Source organism: Delphinapterus leucas, chromosome 16, assembly GCF_059928025.1.
Source record: "Delphinapterus leucas isolate spDelLeu-1000000601 "Yukka" chromosome 16, BTC_Dleu_Yukka2, whole genome shotgun sequence".
Taxonomy (NCBI): Eukaryota; Metazoa; Chordata; class Mammalia; order Artiodactyla; family Monodontidae; genus Delphinapterus; species Delphinapterus leucas.
This window is the reverse complement of record NC_143144.1, coordinates 69,543,468-69,562,579: the sequence shown is the minus strand read 5'-3', so window position 1 is coordinate 69,562,579 and position 19,112 is coordinate 69,543,468. Positions and strand designations below refer to the sequence as shown.

General features: G+C 45.4%; 1 protein-coding gene across 1 annotated transcript in view; it reads left to right on the top strand.

The window, feature by feature from the left end:
• LOC111172649 (guanylate cyclase 2G-like) overlaps positions 1–6,499 on the top strand; it is a 40,049-nt gene extending 33,550 nt beyond the window's left edge. The window contains exons 12-14 of the mRNA XM_089897367.1: positions 2,811–2,869; positions 4,551–4,743; positions 6,314–6,499. Of these exons, the coding sequence (XP_089753493.1) occupies positions 2,811–2,869; positions 4,551–4,743; positions 6,314–6,499 (438 nt within the window). The remainder of the gene's footprint in view (positions 1–2,810; positions 2,870–4,550; positions 4,744–6,313) is intronic.
• The last annotated feature ends 12,613 nt before the right edge of the window (positions 6,500–19,112 follow it).

Genomic DNA, 19,112 nt, shown 5'->3' with positions numbered 1-19,112 from the left:
GTAAAGCAATTATACTCGAATAAAGAAAAAAAAAAGAATTGACTCGAAGGATTCTCTGGAGAAATGCTGGGGTGGGTGCGAATGACACTTTGAAGGGGAAAATCTCCCTGGTGGTCATCAGCTATTCTAGGTCACTGAATCTATCCTCCACTCCATGCCAGGACAGAGGACAGCTTGACACCTTGCTTTGGTAGGCTCGCTATCTCCTGAAATGGAGTGTACACGTTATGGGATCCTATAAGGAAGCTGCAATGCCAACCTTCGCTGAAAGGGGACTAAGAGTAACAGAAGAGGGCTTCCCTGGTGGCGCAGTGGTTGAGAATCTGCCTGCTAATGCAGGGGACATGGGTTCAATCCCTGGTCTGGGAAGATCCCACGTGCCGCAGAGCAGCTAGGCCCGTGAGCCATGGCCGCTGAGCCTGTGCGTCTGGAGCCTGTGCTCCGCAGCAAGAGAGGCCGCAATAGTGAGAGGCCCGTGACCGCGATGAAGAGTGGCCCCCGCTTGCCACAAGTGGAGAAAGCCCTCGTACAGAAATGAAGACCCAACACAGCCAAAAATTAAAAAAAAAAAAAAAAAAAAAGTAACAGAAGAGTCGCTACAGCATTTTGGAGCTTTGGCATGGATGACTTTGACGTGAACCCAGGCGCTGGGCCAAGCTCTGTGGGTCAGACTGCGCTTCTGGCCATCACATACCGATCATAAGAACAATTCCTGTCCCAATATCTGTTTGATCAGAACCTCCTCTATACGAGGTATCAGGCAGATTCTGAGATGCCACAGACTTTTCAAAATAGCAAATGTATGTTGATTCAGCACCTAATTGGGTCAAACCCGATTCTGGGCATGGTGGGCACAAAGGAATAAGTCTTATTGTCCTGTCCCCAAGGAGTTGAACCCAGTGGGGCCAGCTTGGGAAGGAACTTTGGAGAGTATAATACTCTTCTTGAGTTAGGGAGGGGCCTTTGTTTCTAAGTGAGAGAAGTCTTAATAGATTCAGAGGATGAAGGACAGTCTGGCACGCAAGTTGTATTGGTGATTTAAACCCTGACTCTGCCATGTACTGACCAGGTGACCTTAACTACCCTGACCCCTAGTGTCCCTGTGTATAAAATAAAGATAACAATAGTACCTGCCTCGTGGGGTGGTTGTGAGGTCTAAGGTATGTAAATTGCTTAGCACCATGTCTACTCCATAACAGGTATCTAGTAAATGTTGTTAGTATTAGCAGGAGTATAGTATTACTATTATCCCAGATAACCCAATTTCTAGTGCTAAAAACCACACACTTTCTTATTTATTCCCCAACAATCTTATGGGGTAAGCCTGCACTGTCCAAATATGGTACCACCAGCCACATGTGACTACTGAACACTGACCATGTGGCTAGTCCAAATTGAGATGTGCTATAAGTATAAAATCCATGACAACTTTTGAAGATTTTAAAAAAAAAAGGAATGTAAAATATCTCACTAATACTTTCATGTTGATTACATGTTAAAATAAGATTTTTAATGGATTATATAAAATATATTATTAAAAGTAATTTCACCTGTTGAATTAAAAATTAAACATTATACATGTGCTTACATTGTATTTCTATTGGACAGTGCTCTTAATAATTAGCAATTAACTCCGTCGTTAATTTATCCTTAACTCCAATATTAATAGTATGAATTCTTACTCCCTTTTCAAAAAGGGAAAAAAATGAGGTTTAGTGAGGTGGAGTAACCAGCCCAACCGGTAAGGGGCTGATTGGGATTTCCAGCCAGTCTGTCTCCAAAAGCTGAATTCTTTCCTCCCTGGAAGTACCAGAGAGCACAGATATGGGATCCAGAGGTAGGAGTCCTGTGGGCCAGCCTCAACTTTCCAGCAGGAAAATAAATGTAGCTTCAGACACGTAGGTAATAGAACTGCCAACAGTGTATGAAACCCGGCACATCAATGGTGAGCCTCTAATGGTTCTATTTGTTCTCAGACAACAACATAAAGTCAGACATTTCCATCAAGATAGAAAAATATAATAGAACAAAACAAAGAGATGGGGCTTCCCTGGTGGTGCAGTGGTTGAGAATCCACCTGCCGAGGCAGGGGACACAGGTTTGTGCCCCGGTCCGGGAAGATCCCACGTGCCACGGAGCGGCTGGGCCGGTGAACCATGGCCGCTGAGCCTGCGCGTCCGGAGCCTGTGCTCCGCAACGGGAGAGGCCACAACAGTGAGAGGCCCGTGTACCTCAAAAAAACCCACCAAAAAACAAACAAACAAAAAAACCAAAGAGATGTGTGCCATCTCTCGCAGAGGACTACATTCCTAGGATTCCAAGCATCCCGAAACATGTTATTTTTGTCCTAATGGAAGGAGCTCCACTAATATACCTGGATGTCAGGGGTGGTCAGCAGCGACCGGAATGTAGAATGTCTCATGCCAGGGGTGAGCCTGGCACTAGCAAGGGCAGGGACAGTCGTGTGTGTCAGGGAGACTTCTGTGGAATGGAAAGGTCTCCGTGAGGTCAGAGAGAACTCTGGCTTGGACACAGGTCTCCCCAGATTTCAAGACCAGACCTCTCAGCCTGTTGGAACCTCGCTGGAAACATTCCAGAGGGAGCCCCACCCAGGCCCTTCCTGTCTGATTAAGTGAGTTGTGTTTCCAAAATGTGATTCAACTTTATCACCTCAAAAAACAAATACGCAGATTGATAAGGGAACACGGCCTCCTGATTTTTTAGGGGGTGAGGTGGGCATGGTGTACCCACTGTCCTGAATGTTTCCTTATTGCTTTCTGTATTAGCCTGTATTTCTAATGCAATATTAGCTCAGGGTTCTTGCTAAAGCCGACAATGATTCAGCCTGTCGTCACTGCTGGAGGAAGAGGTGAGTCCCAGAGCTGGTGCCCAGGAGGCCCAAGGACCCGGTCTCTGGGTGCAATAGTCCATTCAGGGGCCCTCCTCGCATTCCTTCTTGTTGGGTACCGAGGGCCGATGACTTCTCGTAACCACACCGTGTGACTCAAGCTGGACTTGTGGTTCATTTAACCTGGCAGTGGTGCCAGAAGAATAGGTATGCTTCTACCTACCCTCTTCCTCCCCCACCTTCCTTTTACAGTCACCCAGGGCACCAGAAACAGTAAAACTAGTGGTTTAGAAGTGGCTGAGCTTCAAAGGCGACTGGACCTGGGTTTGTCTCCCAGCTCTGTCCCCACTCCCTGGGAGCGGTTTAAAACCCTGAGTTCCTTCATTGTGAGAGATCCCCACCCCCTGCCCTCATCTCCTTGCTAAATAAGAATCATCACTGCCTTGAGGACGGAGCTCCCTCAACCAGCCTTCAGATTAAGCCCTCTTCCTCCAATCTGATCATTCACCTCCTCCGCACGCAGGCTTGGTTTGTGTGAGAGGTAATCTGCAGCTAGTATAGGTTCTTATATCTGGGCCCTAGCATTGATTTTAATGTGCAGCCAAGGCTGGGAACAATTGACAAGGACAGGTGTTTTCAGACCAATAAGCGCACGCATCTCCTGGGGATCGGGTTAAAATGCACAGTCTGATCCAGTAGGTCTGGGTAGCGCCTGAGATTCTGTATTTCTGCCAAGCTCCCAGGTGATGCTGCTGCTGCTGTTCCCTGGGGCATCTTTCAAGTAGCAGGCGTCTAAGGCAGACCCATTTCACAGATGGTGAAATCGAGGCCCCAGGTGATTTGTTTGAAGAGACTGACTGGTAAAGTCTAGACTTGAACACGTCTGCTGACTCTAGAGTTTGTTCTGTCCTCTTTATAAATAATAGTGCTTCATTACTGCATACAAATAATTGACGTAACCTCTCAAGAACACAGTGAATGACATGAGAATTTTTCAATGTTCCTCATTTCATTGCCTCTCCCTGTGAAGTGCTCAAACAGGACCCTTAAGTGCATGTAATAAATATAATACTCTATTATTATAGAACCATTCTATGTAGATAGTAATGGAATATAATCCTCAATATGTAGGTAATAAAATAATATTTTAATTGCATAGTGTTGTTTCTAGATTGTTGATATCCTTTATTATATTCATACAAATTTTTCATTATAAATTGTAGCAGTCTTTACTTTGTGTCAGGCACCATGTCTGGTGGTTCGCATGTATTATTACATTTAATCTCCACAGCCACCCTGAGAGGGATTATCGTCATCTCCATTTTGACAAGAAGAGTGAGGCTTACAGGGAAAAGTAACTTGCCCTCTACTGTGTGGTAGAGCTGGGATTTGAACCCAGGAGTCTGACCACGAGGCTACATTTATTTTAAGCTGGCCTTGCGTTTGTGGCTCCACATGGAGGGGACAGAAATAGTTTTCTCCTTTTTGGGTGTTCCTGCCCAGGGTGACGCCCTGGGCGAGGGGCTGTGTTAGTGGCTCTTGAACAAATAAAGATGAAGATGGGCATGTCTCCTGCCATGGGTATGTCTGTCTGTTTCTGTCCATCTGCCGCTGTGTCTCTTTTTCTTCCAGCAGCGTTGCTGGCACCTGCTCTGATTCATTTGCTCATTTCCACTCTTCAGGGCTTGCTGTTCCTCCACAGGAGCCCACTGGGATCCCTTGGCAACCTGAAGCCTTCCAGCTGCCTGGTGGACAGACGGATGCAGGTGAAGCTGTCAGGATTTGGGCTGAGGGAACTCAAATATGGCCGGACGTACAGAAGGTACAACGAGAGAACGACGGACCGCTCGGGTAACCGTTGGCAGATCTTGCACCCACTAGCTGTCAGGAGAGGGGTAAAGGGCTCCTTATTCCACCTCTGCTTTCTGAGGCTCACGTGCACGGCTACCTGCAGTGGGCCTCCCTCTGGGGCTGATGGTATGTGGTTATTCCAGCCACCCAAGGAGATGAGAAAAAAATAACGCCCACGAGTGGCACGAGTCCATGGTGGGGTGTCTGAGTTAGGAGACTAGCTCCCATCCTGGCTCAGCTGGGTGACCTGAAGTGAGTCACTGCCCTTCTCTTCAGTCTTCTGTGTCTCCTCGCGTCTTCTTCCTGTGCTCTCAGCGGAGAAGGCACGACCTGCCAGGCACCTTACAGATGGTGAGCTCAGTAGTTCTCCAACCTCTCCGCACTCCGGTATCACTTGAGAAGCTTTAAAAAATATGCAAGGGGCTGGGTCCCACCCCATGCCAACTGAATCAGAATTTATGAAGAAGGGGTCTGGGCATCTGTATTTTATTTATTTGTTTGTTTACTTATTTATTTGGCTACACTGGGTGTTAGTTGCAGCATGAGGACTCTCAGTTGAGGCATGCATGCGGGATCTAGTTCCCTGACCAGGGATCGAACCCCGGGCCTCCTGCATTGGGAGCATGGAGTCTTAGCCACTGGACCACCAGGGAAGTCCTCGTATTGTTTTCTAAAAGCCTCTCAAGTGATTCTGATGGGCATCTCAAGATCAGACCCACCGCCTGGAGTCCAACCCTCCTTTACATGTGCGCGAATTGAGACTCTACGACTCTTCCTACTTGTCCAAGTTACTGAACACTCCTGAGTCTCACCTTGCACTGTCCTGGGCCCTGACGAGCCCAGTGCCCTCCACCTTGACTGCCTGTCTCTGAAGCCGCACACTCCCAGCAGCTTTGCTGTGTGTACATCAGGAGGTTTCTATAATATGGGGGCAGGATGGTATCTTGCAGAGAAAGGTAAAAGGGGGAAATTTTGAAAACCTGCTAGCAGCCACTTCTATCTCCCCATCCCCCAATATATTTTCTTTTCATGATTATAACCTATAATGATATAAACCTATAAACCTCACTGCCAAAGTAATGTAGATTTATAAAATATACAGAATACATACATCTGTAGAGACAGAATGCAGATTGATGGTTGGCAGGACATGGGAGGTGGGGGAAATGGGGATAAACTGCTTAACGGGCTCAAGGTCTTACTTTGGGGTGTTAGAAATGTTTTGGAACTAGGTAGAGGTGGTGGTTGTACAACATTGCCGGTGTACTAAAGGCCACTGGATTGTTCGCTTTCAAGTGGTTAGTTTTATGTTCTATGAATTGTTAAATCATTTTTTTACTGTAGGCAATATAGAAAGGGAAAAGGAAAAGGAAAGCCACCTGCGACTGCACCGTTGTGAGTTAACTGCTGTTAACATGTTAGGGCAGGATCATCCTGATTATTTCCTCCCTATTCACACACACGGACCCCCAAGTGTGTGAATATGGAGAAAGTCTAGAACCATCAGGGCTGACTTCTCAGGGGCTGGATGCTTTCACTGCTCCTGTGCTTCCCTGAGAAAAAAGGAGCGGCTTTTCCAGTTCCACCCGGCAGCTGACATCTTCGGCTTTGCAGAGCTCTGCTGGACGGCTCCCAAAGGTGCCCCTTTCAGACACCCTGAAGGGAGACGTTTACAGCTTTGCCATCCTGATGAGGGAGCTGATCCACCACCAGGACCGCGAACATTTTGATGATCTAAACCTGGCACCAGAGGGTAAAGCTGGGAGAGACTCCTTGGCCGGCTTTGGTCATTCGGGCTAGCTTTTAAGTGCTTGTTTTTATTGTTTTGTTAAATGTTTATTAATTTAGAATCTATTCCATTCTTTTATTTTTAACATTCATATTTTTTTAAATAATTAGAAGACAAATTGAAGTTTGGTTACCAAAAAAAAAATAATAATAATCAAGAAACTCAGAACTATATAATTTATTCAAGAAGAGCAGCCAGAACAGTCCTGTTAGAAAATGAGTCAGATTGTGTCACTTCTCTACTCAAAATCCTCCCTTGACTTCCCATTTGGGGAGTGAAAACTAAGTCCTTACAATAGCCTGGAAGATCACTGGAGGCCTCTGATGGGGCCTCTATGACTTATATTAGTGTCCTAGGGCTGCCGTAATAAACAACCCCAAGCCTGCTGGCTTGAAACAGCAGAAATTTATTCTCTCACAGTTCTAGAGGCTAGAAGTTCAAAATCAAGGTTCAGCAGGTCTGAGCTCCCTCTAGAAGCTCTAGGGAAGATCCATTCTTTGCCTCTTCCAAGGTGGCTGCCCCAGCGTCCCTGGGTTTGTGGCCATGTAGTCTATCGTAGAACCATCTTCACATTGCTGCCTTCTCTGTATGGATCTCTTCTGTATGTCTCCCATGAGGACACTTGTCCTTGGATTACGACCCACCCAGATAACTCAAGAAGATCTCATGCTGTGGCCTCTGTCTGGGTATCTCTTACCTCATATTCGTATATGCAAATTTGCCTCATTCTTTCTTAAGGACTACAAAATTTGTCATTGTAAGGCTCTGTCATATATTATCTATTGATAGACATTTTGACTGTTTTCCATTTTTTGCTGTTCCAAATTGCTGCGATGAGCAGTCTTGTATCTTTGTGGGCATGTGTGAATGTTCCTTCAGGATAGATTTCTGTTCATGAAATTGAAGAGGTAAATGTATTTTATTCACTTTTTTTTTTTTTTTTTTCTCGATACGCGGGCCTCTCACTGTTGTGGCCCCTCCCGTTGCGGAGCACAGGCTCCGGACGCGCAGGCTCAGCGGCCATGGCTCACGGGCCCAGCGGCTCCGCGGCATGTGGGATCTTCCCGGACCGGGGCACGAACCCGTGTCCCCTGCATCAGCAGGAGGACTCTCAACCACTGCGCCACCAGGGAAGCCCAAGGTAAATGTATTTTAAACATATTTAAAATTTTTGATAAATGGTGTCCAATTTTCTACTTACAAAGGATATATTCAGGTTTGGTTTTTTTTTGTTTTTTTGGCCAGGTTGTCTCTTAACACATTCCATGAGGGAATTAAGGGCAAAAGCAATGGGAGGTGAAGCAAAATTTGATCAAAATTGATAAGAAAATGTATAGCAGGTGGAACCCCCTGGCACTTTTAATTTCTGCTTTGGCTGCACATTGGAATTTCCTGGGAAACTTTAAAAGCTGCTGAGGCCTGGATCTTAGACTCAGAGAATCTGATGTCACTCGTTTGGGGTATGGCCTGGGCATCCGGGTTTTTAAAGTTCCCCAGGTGATTCTAACATGCAGTTCAGGTGGGGAACCACTAGCTTGGAGAGAGGATATGGAAGTGTGTGTGTGTGTGTGTGTGTTTCTATGTAAACCCAGCCCACTCTTCTCTCTTGATGTTTTTCCCGTCATTTCTTTTTTATTGCCTTGCCTACCATTTCTAGCCCATCCCCAGTGGCCTATCCCAACTCTCATCTTGAGAGCATCATGCATTCCCTGGAGACGTTTTCAAGTCAGGAGGCTTTCTGAGTGTGCTAGTTGCTTTGAAAGCAGATTCTGATCCTAATCTGTGGCTGAATGAAGCAGATGTGAGACTCATCCTAAAAGGTTAATCTCAGATCCAGGGGCATCTGAATTTGGAACCCAGCAGCTAGACACATCTTCCCTCCGCTGAACCCAGGCAGGAGCCCACCTACACTTGCTAAGCTCAGCTGCCATGTGATTGTGCCAACGGGGGGTGGGGGGGGTGGGGAAGGTGTGGGAATGCTGTGAACAATCTGTATATTTCCCCCTCATTGTAGTCCTCTGCTCACCAGGGTAAATGAGAGCTGGTCACAGGGGACGATAGATACACAGGACCACAACCAGGAAAAGTACAACGTGCACCTAATTTATGGAGAAACACACCCTTCCATTAACTTCTCATACACCCCTGCCAACAGTCCTGGTACTGGAAACAGTACGGATTCTCTGCGCACACTAGACCAATGGTTCTCAAACGTTTTGATGGGCATCAGAATCACCTGGAGGGCTTGTTCAAACAGAATTGCTGGGTCCCATCCTCAGGGTTCCTGACTCAGTAGGTCTGGGGTCAGGCCTGAGAATTTGCTTTTCTATCAAGATCCCAGGTGATGTTGAAGATCCACAGTCTGCGGAGCACTGGCCTAGCGTGGCCCCTCGACCAGTAAGAGCAGATCATCTGGGAACCTGTTAGAAAATCACGTTTCAGGCCTTACTGCAGACCTTCTGAACTGGAAACTGGGGGTGGGGGTGGAGTGAGGCGTGGGCCCAGGGTCTGTGTCTAATTAGCTCCCCAGGTGATTCTGATGCCCACTAACGTTTGAGACTTGATTTCCCCTCTTCCTATACTGTCCCCGTAAGAAAGAGGTCACGATGTGAAATCTTCACCTAAGGATGGGGGTGTTTGCTCCACCACCTTGAATGGAGAAATATCTACATAAATTATTTGGAATTTATTTCTACAGGTTTGTCTATTCTCTCCCATTTATTTATCCGTTCAATTACCTATTATATTTCATTTATGATATTTAAATATAATATATTATATAGTAATTTTATATTTTGAGTTATAATCTAATACTTCTTTATTTATTTTGTGGCTCAAATTGTTTTATCTTTGACCATTTAATTTCAGTTGGCTTCTGTGTACTTTGACATACACTCATTGCAGTGTTTTGTTTTGTGCTTTCTTAGTTTCTGGTGTATAAGATGCTTTAGCCTCATCTTGTATTTTTCCTGCTCTAATACTAGGAATCAGCTGCTTCTCTCTCTCTCTCTTTTTTTTTTTTTCCCGGTACGCGGGCCTCTCACTGTTGTGGCCTCTCCCGCTGCGGAGCACAGGCTCTGGACGCGCAGGCTAAGCGGCCATGGCTCACGGGCCCAGCCGCTCCGCGGCATGTGGGATCTTCCGGGACCAGGGCATGAACCCGTGTCCCCTGCATCGGCAGGCGGACTCTCAACCACTGCGCCACCAGGGAAGCCCCTCAGCTGCTTCTCTTAAGAAGCCCTGGCTCCTGTATTGGAGAATGAACACCTGGACACTAGATGTGCTTGTTGCTACTGGGATGCTGTTGCTTCTAGCCCCTCTCATGGACAGAGCAAGATAATATGTGGGTATATACTAACCCATATGTATACACACATTCATATCTCTATCTCCATCACTGATCCATAACCTCCCTTTCCAACAGCGAGAATCCTGGCTCCCACGATCTGCCATCCATTTACTTATTTGTTCAATCCCAGTATTTGTGTACAGTAGTCTCAGCGTTCTTCATCTGTACCTCCCTGAGAGGTGATTCTACCAACTGGAGTATAGTGGTTTTGAGTAGTTCCTTTTGACTTTAGTCTCACCGTCTCTAGTTGTTTCAGAAGTTACTTACGTCGGCACTTTACCCCCATCCCCTTCAATGAGATTAGGTCACACATTTGTAAAACAGATTCTTTTGTCACAGTCTGCATTCTGTCTTGCAGTTGTCCAATCTCCCAACTGATATTTTTTTTAATTTGCATTCTTTAAGGTTCACTCTTTGTGCTGTAAAGTCCTATGGCTTTTGGCAAATATGTAGTGTCATGATGCACCAATGCAATATCGTGCAGAATAATTTTATGACCCTAAAAAAATCCCCTGTGCTTCCCCTAATCAACTTCATCTCCTCCCCCAAACTCCTGGCAGCCTCTGAGCTATTTTCTGGCTCCATAATTTTGCCTTTTCTAGAATGTCATATAAACAGAATCATACAGTATGACTATATGATTTCAGTCATACTTTTTCAGACTGGCTTCTTATACTTAGTAATACATTTAAGATTCATTCATTTTGTTACACCACAGTGTTTTTTTTACCAAAACACAAATACATTGTTCTCAAAATATTATTTCCTCTACAAAACCTGGTTAAGCAGAATGTTTAATAAATGTCGGTAAAAGCCAATGAGGAAGTGAAAGAAAGTAGGTTTACAAAGTGGGACACAGAGGTGGGACATAGTAGTTAACATTTATTGTTTGTTAAAATAACTTTTATGTAACATTTTGTATGGAATGCAAATTGCGTAAAGCACACTGAGGATTTCTAATACCAAATGCGTATACGCTCCTGAAATCACGTGGAGATATGCTTCATTTCAAGAAAAGTTCTATTAGAAAGAAAATTAATCAAAAAAAAGATTAATTAGGGTGTGCTTATATGTTTTAGAGTCCTCATTTTCCAGGAGGATTCCTAATATTTCTTGTAAAATATTCAGATTTCTCTGAAATTCTAATCTGTTCAGTTTACTTAAAAACTCAATTTACAAATTTAAAAACGTGTCTGTTTAAAGTGAAGTGTCCTGAATGGCACAAAGCTCAGACATTTAGCTACTTAAACCCCAAATGGATTTCAGAAATCATCAGCCAAATCAAGGACCCCAGGGCGTCAGTGCCGCCTCGACCTTCCCTGTCAGAAGAGAAGGGAAATGAAAAGATGGTGGTCATGGTGAAGGCATGTTGGGATGAATCTCCAGAGAAAAGGCCCACTTTCCCTTCTATCAAGAAAATGTTATGGGGGCTTCCCTGGTGGCACAGTGGTTGAGAGTCCGCCTGCCGATGCAGGGGACGCGGGTTCGTGCCCCGGTCCGGGAAGATCCCACATGCTGCAGAGCGGCTGGGCCCGTGAGCCATGGCCGCTGAGCCTGCGCGTCCGGAGCCTGTGCTCCGCAATGGGAGAGGCCACGGTGGTGAGAGGCCCGCGTACCGCAAAAAAAAAAAAAAAAAAAATGTAAAACAAGAGCCTATAGGATCTAGAAATGCCCCTTACATCTGTCATCTGAAAAGAAAACATCTGGTGTTGCCGTCTGAAAAGAAAAGAATGACCCATCCTGAAATCTACATTTCTGCATGACCATGACGACTGGCATGGAGCATGTCGGGAAGTGGGGGTGATGGGGAGGGCAGTGAAGGCTACTGTTTGTTGAGTGCCCACTGGGTACCAGACACAGCCTTAGTACTCATTATCTCCCTGAATCTACAGAATGACCCTGTGAGGTATGTATTATTATCCTCATTTCCCAGATGAAGAAACTGAGGCTCAGAGGGTGCCCCTCAAGCTCACAGGGCTGGTAAAGGACAGGCTCTGTCCTGCCAGGCGGCCTTTTGGCCATTGTCATTTCACTGCTGTCCATCGGCAACCCTTAAGTAGGAAACCTTAAGGGCGAGACATGTTGTCTTGGAATGTATACTTGGAAGTTGTTCTCCACTGTGGCCCTAAAGTTCTTGGAAAAAGACTTAAATCTCTGGGTTCTTTTAAAGCCGCGTGAATGTACTGAACAGTATGGTGAGCAAGCTGAGAGTGTACACCAATCACCTGGAGGAGGTGGTGGAAGAGAGGACCAACTAGCTGATGGCCGAGAAGAGGAAAGTGGATCAACTGCTGTGTACAATGCTGCCCAGGGATTCCAAAGTAGCAGGGGCCTTGACAAAAGAACCAGGAAGCAACACCATCGCTATTTAAGGAGACCTCACACGGAGAGACTATTTCCTGTGTTCTTTTTCTAAGAGAATGTTAGTCTCTCCTAAAATGCGTCAAGCATTTTGTGTGTAATTTGGTACACCTTGTAAAGGGAGATAGAGGCAAGGCCCTGGAATCCACAGGAATTAGAGAAGGCAGGTCTGTAAAAGATGGAATATAGGGGATGCAGCAAGAGGAAGCGACCACTAGATGGCGCTCTAGTTTCAGGAGTCCAATTAATTACTTCCCTCAGCATATTCAGATTTTACGTCTGCCCAAATGCTTTGCACAGTACAAGAGGCACCAATAACTTCAGGTTCAAAACTTGCTTATTTTGGGCTCTGCTATCACCTGTGCACTCTCTAAACACTTAGAAGAGCATCTGCTGTTAAAATTCCATCACCCTTCTTATTTGTCTTGACAAAGAAATGGGGTTGTGGATTTGAATGTGTCAATGTGAGATTGGTTGATAGAAGCAGAAATGTTAATTTGTGGATCGATGAATGTTTACATTTGCTTCCACATCTGTAGACTGAGTCGTTAAAATCAAATTCTATGACCAATTGGGGCAAATGAAATTCCCTCAGGGAGAAAATCTTTTTGAAAAGGCATTTATGTGAACTGCTTCTCACCCCTCCCTGAATTTATACCCACCAATTCAAATATCTCTTTAGAGAAAATGCAGGCAGAGAAATGGGTGTCAAAAGAATCCCTCTAGATGATGGATTTTTGTGACCCCAAAATCTAACCCACCGAAGAAAAAGATCTACCAGGGAGACTTTGTAGGGGTCTATAGGAGACAAGATGAATGCTACTGTTCAAAAACGATCCTATTCTCTGGTTTCAGCTTCATTGGAGAACAGCTCATAGCTGGAAGAGCTGTGGAACCAGAGCATTTACAGTCCATGACAATCTTTTTCTCTGACATTGTTGGATTCACAAAACTCTGTTCTCTCAGCTCCCCGCTGCAACTTGCGCAGCTCCTTAAGGACCTGTACAGTTTATTCGATCACATCATTAAAACTTATGATGTGTATAAGGTGAGACACCTGGCTCCTGGGTTGTGGAGACACACATGGCCCTTGTAGGCTGTCTCCGGGCATGAGCGAGGATTAATCCAGCCCTAGACCTCAGCCAGGAGGAAGGTTCTATTTCAGGCTGGCAGTCTGTCTCAATTCATGGCAGAAACTCAATATTTGATTCCTGTTTGTTTTCTTGGAAAAGGGCTTGATTCATCACAGATGTAGGTGCTTGTCAAGAATCATCAGTTGTTCCCTCTGTTTCCTTCCATTATTTTATCTCACAGTAAACACATTTCTAAAACAGGCATTGACCTTCTTCTGGCTAATTCCTCCAGTTCCCTCCTGAATATATTTTTTCCACATTCAGAGAGGCTCACATTTACTCTCCTTTAAAGATTGTCTTTGGATCTGTCGTGAGTCTCACTTCTGTTACTGTGCCCTTAGCAATTCAGGTGAAGATAGACCCCCAAGCTTAGACTATGAGACTCACGGCTAAAGGTCAGACAGCAACCACCCGCCTAGTGCTACACTGGGGATGTATGAACAGGGTCACCTAGAGTGAACAATGAATCTTGCAGGGGAGGAGAGCAACATAATAATTTGGCTTCGTTCACTGGTGGTGACGATGAGGCCACTTTATGTGCTTTCTGGCTGTTCAGATGGGACCAGATCATGACTCCAAGGTGCCCATGTTCACACGCACCTGGTGGGCAGCCACTAGTTTACCAGCTCTGACCATGATTGCAGGACTCTGCCTGTGGTCCTGGAATCAGGAAGACTTGGGACAGTGCAATCATGTCCCCTGGCAACACATCCTCAATGGTTATCCCCCAAAATTCCCCAAAGATGTTGCCTCTGGTCAAGAGCAGAAGGAAAGATGGTACAGGTAATCACAAAGAGCAGATCACATTCACCCAACAAAAATGGAAGCTGCTCTGCTTAGACGAGCCTCCTCTGGGATTTCCTCTCAGTGTTTTCTTCTTAGCTACGTTTTGCATGAACTAATGCTAAAATCAGTTTATATTGCTAAAGGATGTGCCCATGGCGGGGAGAGGTAGCCTAGAAGCAGTTAGACTTGTGTACTTGTTGGCTTTGGGTAATTTTAGGGTCACCAGGAAGCAGACGTGGTCTTATTGCCTGGCTAAGGCCTGAAATTCCACATTTTCCACATCATCTTTGGATTCTGCTGAAAAGCAAATGTATATGGAAGGGGCTGTAACTTTGTGCTTACACTTGTCGTTTATTCTCTGTGGTGAATGAAGGATCTGAAAAATGATTTTATTAGGAGGATTGGGGAAAAAGAGAACAGATCAGGCAGGTACATACATTTATACATATTTTGTATAGTATAAGCATATGTATAATTGTATCTAAGAGCCCTTGTGTGGAGTGAAGACAGTTCATCTTGGATAAGATGGATTGCACTTGGTGGATCCATGTGATCCTTCAAGATCTACTCTATCAGTATATTGCTGCCTGTCTAACTGGTTTGGAACTAGGATTGGGGAAATATAATCACCAGCACTCTCAGATTTCAGAGAAGAAAGCAGAGACTATGGGGAAGAGGGTGAGGGAAGGAAGGCTTTGTAGGAGCCAGGACAAGAGTAGGAACTCGAGGAAATGCTGGGACTTGGATGGAATGGACATCAGGGAGTATGACCCTTCAAAGGATGTGGCCTCAAACAGGATCAGCAATGAGGGGCCTTGTCTCTGACCCCACCATCACCCCCAGCCTCCCTCATGATGAACACAAGGCCACTTTCTTGCTTTATTTTCAGGTTGAAACCATTGGAGATGCATACATGGTGGCTAGGGGACTTCCCGTCCGGAATGGTACCCAACACGTGGACGAGATTGCCACGACGTCCTTGCACTTCCTCAGTGCCACCATCCGCTTCCAGATTGGGCACATGCCTGAGGAGAAAGTTAAGCTCTGGACTGGCCTCCACACCGGTAGACAGCACTGGGGGCAGGTGGCCTTGTGGTCCAGATACAGCAGCAGGTAGTTCTAAATTCGCATCCTAGGTCTGAAGCTTAATTTAGGAACCCTGAGAGCAAATGGTAGCATCTTCAGGGGAAAGAAAAGATTGAATTCTCTTTGCATGTGTATTTCTAGTTAGTCAGATTGCTTGGTAACAAGGACAAACAAAGACTCCAAGGCGTTGAACCCAAATTAGGAGGAGCCCCCGAACCAGGACATTTATTTGGGCTGCTTTCCCTCCATGCCTCTGCATCAAGTGCCCTTTGATATGTTCTGTTTTTGTCAAACTCATGGGCTTGTGACTTGTGCAGAAGTGACCTGTACTTGGTTTAATGCCATTCTGTTACCGTCTTGAAATTCTTGATAATTTTTGAGTGGAAGATCCCTTATTGTCATTTGAGACTGGGCACTGCAAAAGATGTAGCCAGACCTGCTCTTACTTACCCTCCACAGCTTAACTAAAATAAAACCTGACTCCTAACCAGGATGAATTACTCCCATGTTTGTGCCACTGATGCTTTGTTTACATCTCCAGTGCATGAATAACACTGTCATTAATTTCTGTCTTAGTCAGTTTGGTTGTTGTAACAAACTACCATAGACTGGGTGGCTTAAACAGCCCACATTTATGACAGTTCTGGGGGCTGGAAAGCCTAAGGTCAGGGTTCTACCATGGGGGATTCTGGGGAAGCCCTCTTCCCTGCTTGCAGAGGGCTGCCCTCTGGCTACGTCCTCACGGTGCAGGAAGAGAGAGAGCTCTCGTGTCTCTTTCTCTTCTTATAAGGGCACTGATCCCATCATAAGATCCTTCCCTCTCACGACCTCCTCCAAACCTAATTACCACCTAAAGGCCCCACCTCCTCATCATATCGAGGTTAGAGCTTCAGCATGTGAACTGGGGTGGGACACACAAACATTCAATCCATAACAGTTGATTATGTTGCTTTCCACCAAAACTCTATGGGTTCTGTAGTTTGCCTCATTGTAAACCCTGAGGTCTATTTCCAGGCTTTGCCCCCAGAGGCTACTTCACGAATATTTATTGACTTGCTTTTGTTGACCTGATTTGCACTGTGGAGTCCCACACTTGGGAAATGCAGACTGGTCATGCGCCTCTGTCCTTCCCTTTGCAGGTCCCATGGTGGCTGGCGTGGTAGGAATCACCAGGCCCAGATACTGTCTGTTTGGAGACTCTGTGAACATGGCCTCCAGAATGGAAAGTAGCAGTTTGCGTGGGTATCGTTTACAGCACTTTGCAAACACACGATCGCTGTCCCTCCTGTCCCCTATCTTTAACCAGAGAGTATTTTTAGAAGACCCATTTGCATTTTGTCTACTCTTTTCCATCTGGAAGATAAGATCATTATCCAATTCAGACAACACTGGTCACAAGCTTTGTAGATGGGTTTTTGCACTGTGTTCTCGATGGAGCCATGTAAACACACATGACATCTCCTTCCAAGACTTTCCATCCTAAACAGTCAGGTACACATATAGTAAGATCATTTAAATAAGGAGCAGCAGTTGGCAGACTTTTTCTAAACGGGGCCAGACAGTAAATATTTTAGGCTTTGGGGGCTATAGCCTCTGCTGCAACTATGTAACTGCTGTTGTTGTGTGAAAGCAGCAATTTGCAACATGTAAAAAGATTGGGTGTGTTTATGTTCCAATAAAACTTTATTTTGCAAACACAGGTGGTGGGCAGGATTTGGCTTGTAGGTGGTAATGTGCCAATCCTGCTGTATAGTTTTGGCGATGCCAAAGAAATCTATGGCCAGGAACTCCTGGGGACATCAAATTCTTTTGCATTACAATAATTTTATTGTATTGATTATTACTAGACACATATATGCCATTTATCAGCTGAGACATTTATCAGCTGGAAAAAATAATTACTCAGTGATTTAAGTTTTGAAAAGTTTAGGTTAACATTCTTTTGAATTTGTAAATCTTCCACAGTATATAAAAACACACAAAAAATCTTTTCCCCTGTGATTACTTTGTTGTCTAAGTTAATCAACTGAGTCTCAAATCCAGATTTAAACATCTCTCTTAGCTTGTAAGTAAAGAGCTCAAGGACAAAATATGAAATTGGAAAGGCTGATGTAGACTCCACACCTGACTTTAGCTGCAGTTCTGGTTACAGAGGACATTTTCAGTGGTACATCCCAGCTCTGGTACTATCCCAGGGAGCCTGAGGACCCCAGCTGCCCTCATCCATCAGGAACACCAACTTGCATATGGACTCCATTCTGTCTTCTGTTTCTAAACCGAATGTGTTAAAGCTTGAGCAACACCCAGCAGCATCTGAGCAATGCCTGGATGGTTGGTGATACCAGTCCACGTGTCCTAGACGTGAGAGAGGTTGTCTGTGATTTGTTTAGTGAGAGGTGCTAGCAGTCCAAGAACTTGAGCCATGAGTGTAGTGTTCCCTCCCCACAGCAGCCCTTGCCCCACTGACATCCATATGAAATTCACAACCAAGGTGATGACTAGGCTAAAACTGGTTTCTGGCAGCTCTCGGGATTCAGGTCTCTCAGAGAACTGCAGGCGCCCTGCTGGCATTGGGAGGGTGTGATTTGCAAAAGAGAAAAAGAGAGGCACCATTCCAGTCAAGGTAAGACTGGACCAAATGCGTGCCCACCCCACCCCCCCACCCCATTTCGGTCCCTGAAGGAGATATTGAGGAACTTGATGGGATGAGTGAATCTCCATGCCGTGGTTCGTGGAGACCACTAAGGTCCATGTGGAGGCTCTCATGACTGTGAGGTTATCTTCCTCCAAAGAGGACTGTACAATTCCCTTAAGTGGTCAAACATGGAATCTGTGACTTTGGCTCCAACCTAGACCAACCTCTTGTGTGATGCCTCCTTTCTCTTTGCTACACTGGTCTCCTGGCTTCTGCTTGAACACCCCAGTCTAGTCTCCCACAAAAGCAACAGCAAATATAAGCCCAGGAATTATAATGTCCACATTCTTCTATTTCCCTTCTCCTGAGTCTAAAGTGCCCAGGTGGAGGGGATGGGAGCCCATTGGTTTGGGGGCACTTGGACCTCATCTCTACACATTTAAATACCTCTTCCCTTTCTCTCTGCCTTCCTTTCCATCCTGGCTTCCTGTCCATCACTGAAACATACCATGATAACTTCTCATCTTTCTGATAAGCATTGCCCTTTCTGGGGGTGGTGGTACTCCTCTTGAGATGTTCTCAGGAGTGTCTTGGAGATGCTCACAGTGGGAGTGGTGAGCGGTTACTATGACATTGGGAGTTTGAATGGGTGTCAGGGTCCAGGGAAAGAAGTGAAAGGGAGGAGGTACCTTCAATTCCACAGTTTGCTAAGTCTGGCTCTGGCATGATGAATTTCATCAATGGACTTCAGGTAAGAGGAAGATTTTTCTCGATGTCAGCAGTGTAGACCTAGCTTTGAATCCTGTCCCACTTGTTCCTAGCTGTCTCATTTGGGGGCTTAGTTTTATCATCTGTAAAATGGGAATGGTGATAATACTGCCCTCAAAAGGTGGCTGTGAGGATTAGTTGTGAACCTGTATGTGAGGTGTTTCACTTGGTGCCCTGCTCATAGTAAGAGCTCAATAGATTTTATTATTATTTTAAAAAGATTTTCTTTGCAACAGACTTTAGCCTCCACTGGCCCTCACCCCATAGACCATCGCTGACTGTCCATCTAGGCTTATCGGCAAAGTCCAAGGATACGATCACGATTTCATCTATGATGAAGCTTTTCCCTCACCAAGGCAGCTCCCGCCTGATTGCAGTTCTGGCTACAAACAACGTTCTCAGGAAGCGAGTAAGGGCGACCTGAGTTGTCTGCTGAGAGACCACACTTGATAGGCAACCTCTCCTGCTCTGTGATTCACCAGCTCTCCTTTGCTTCCCACAGGGCA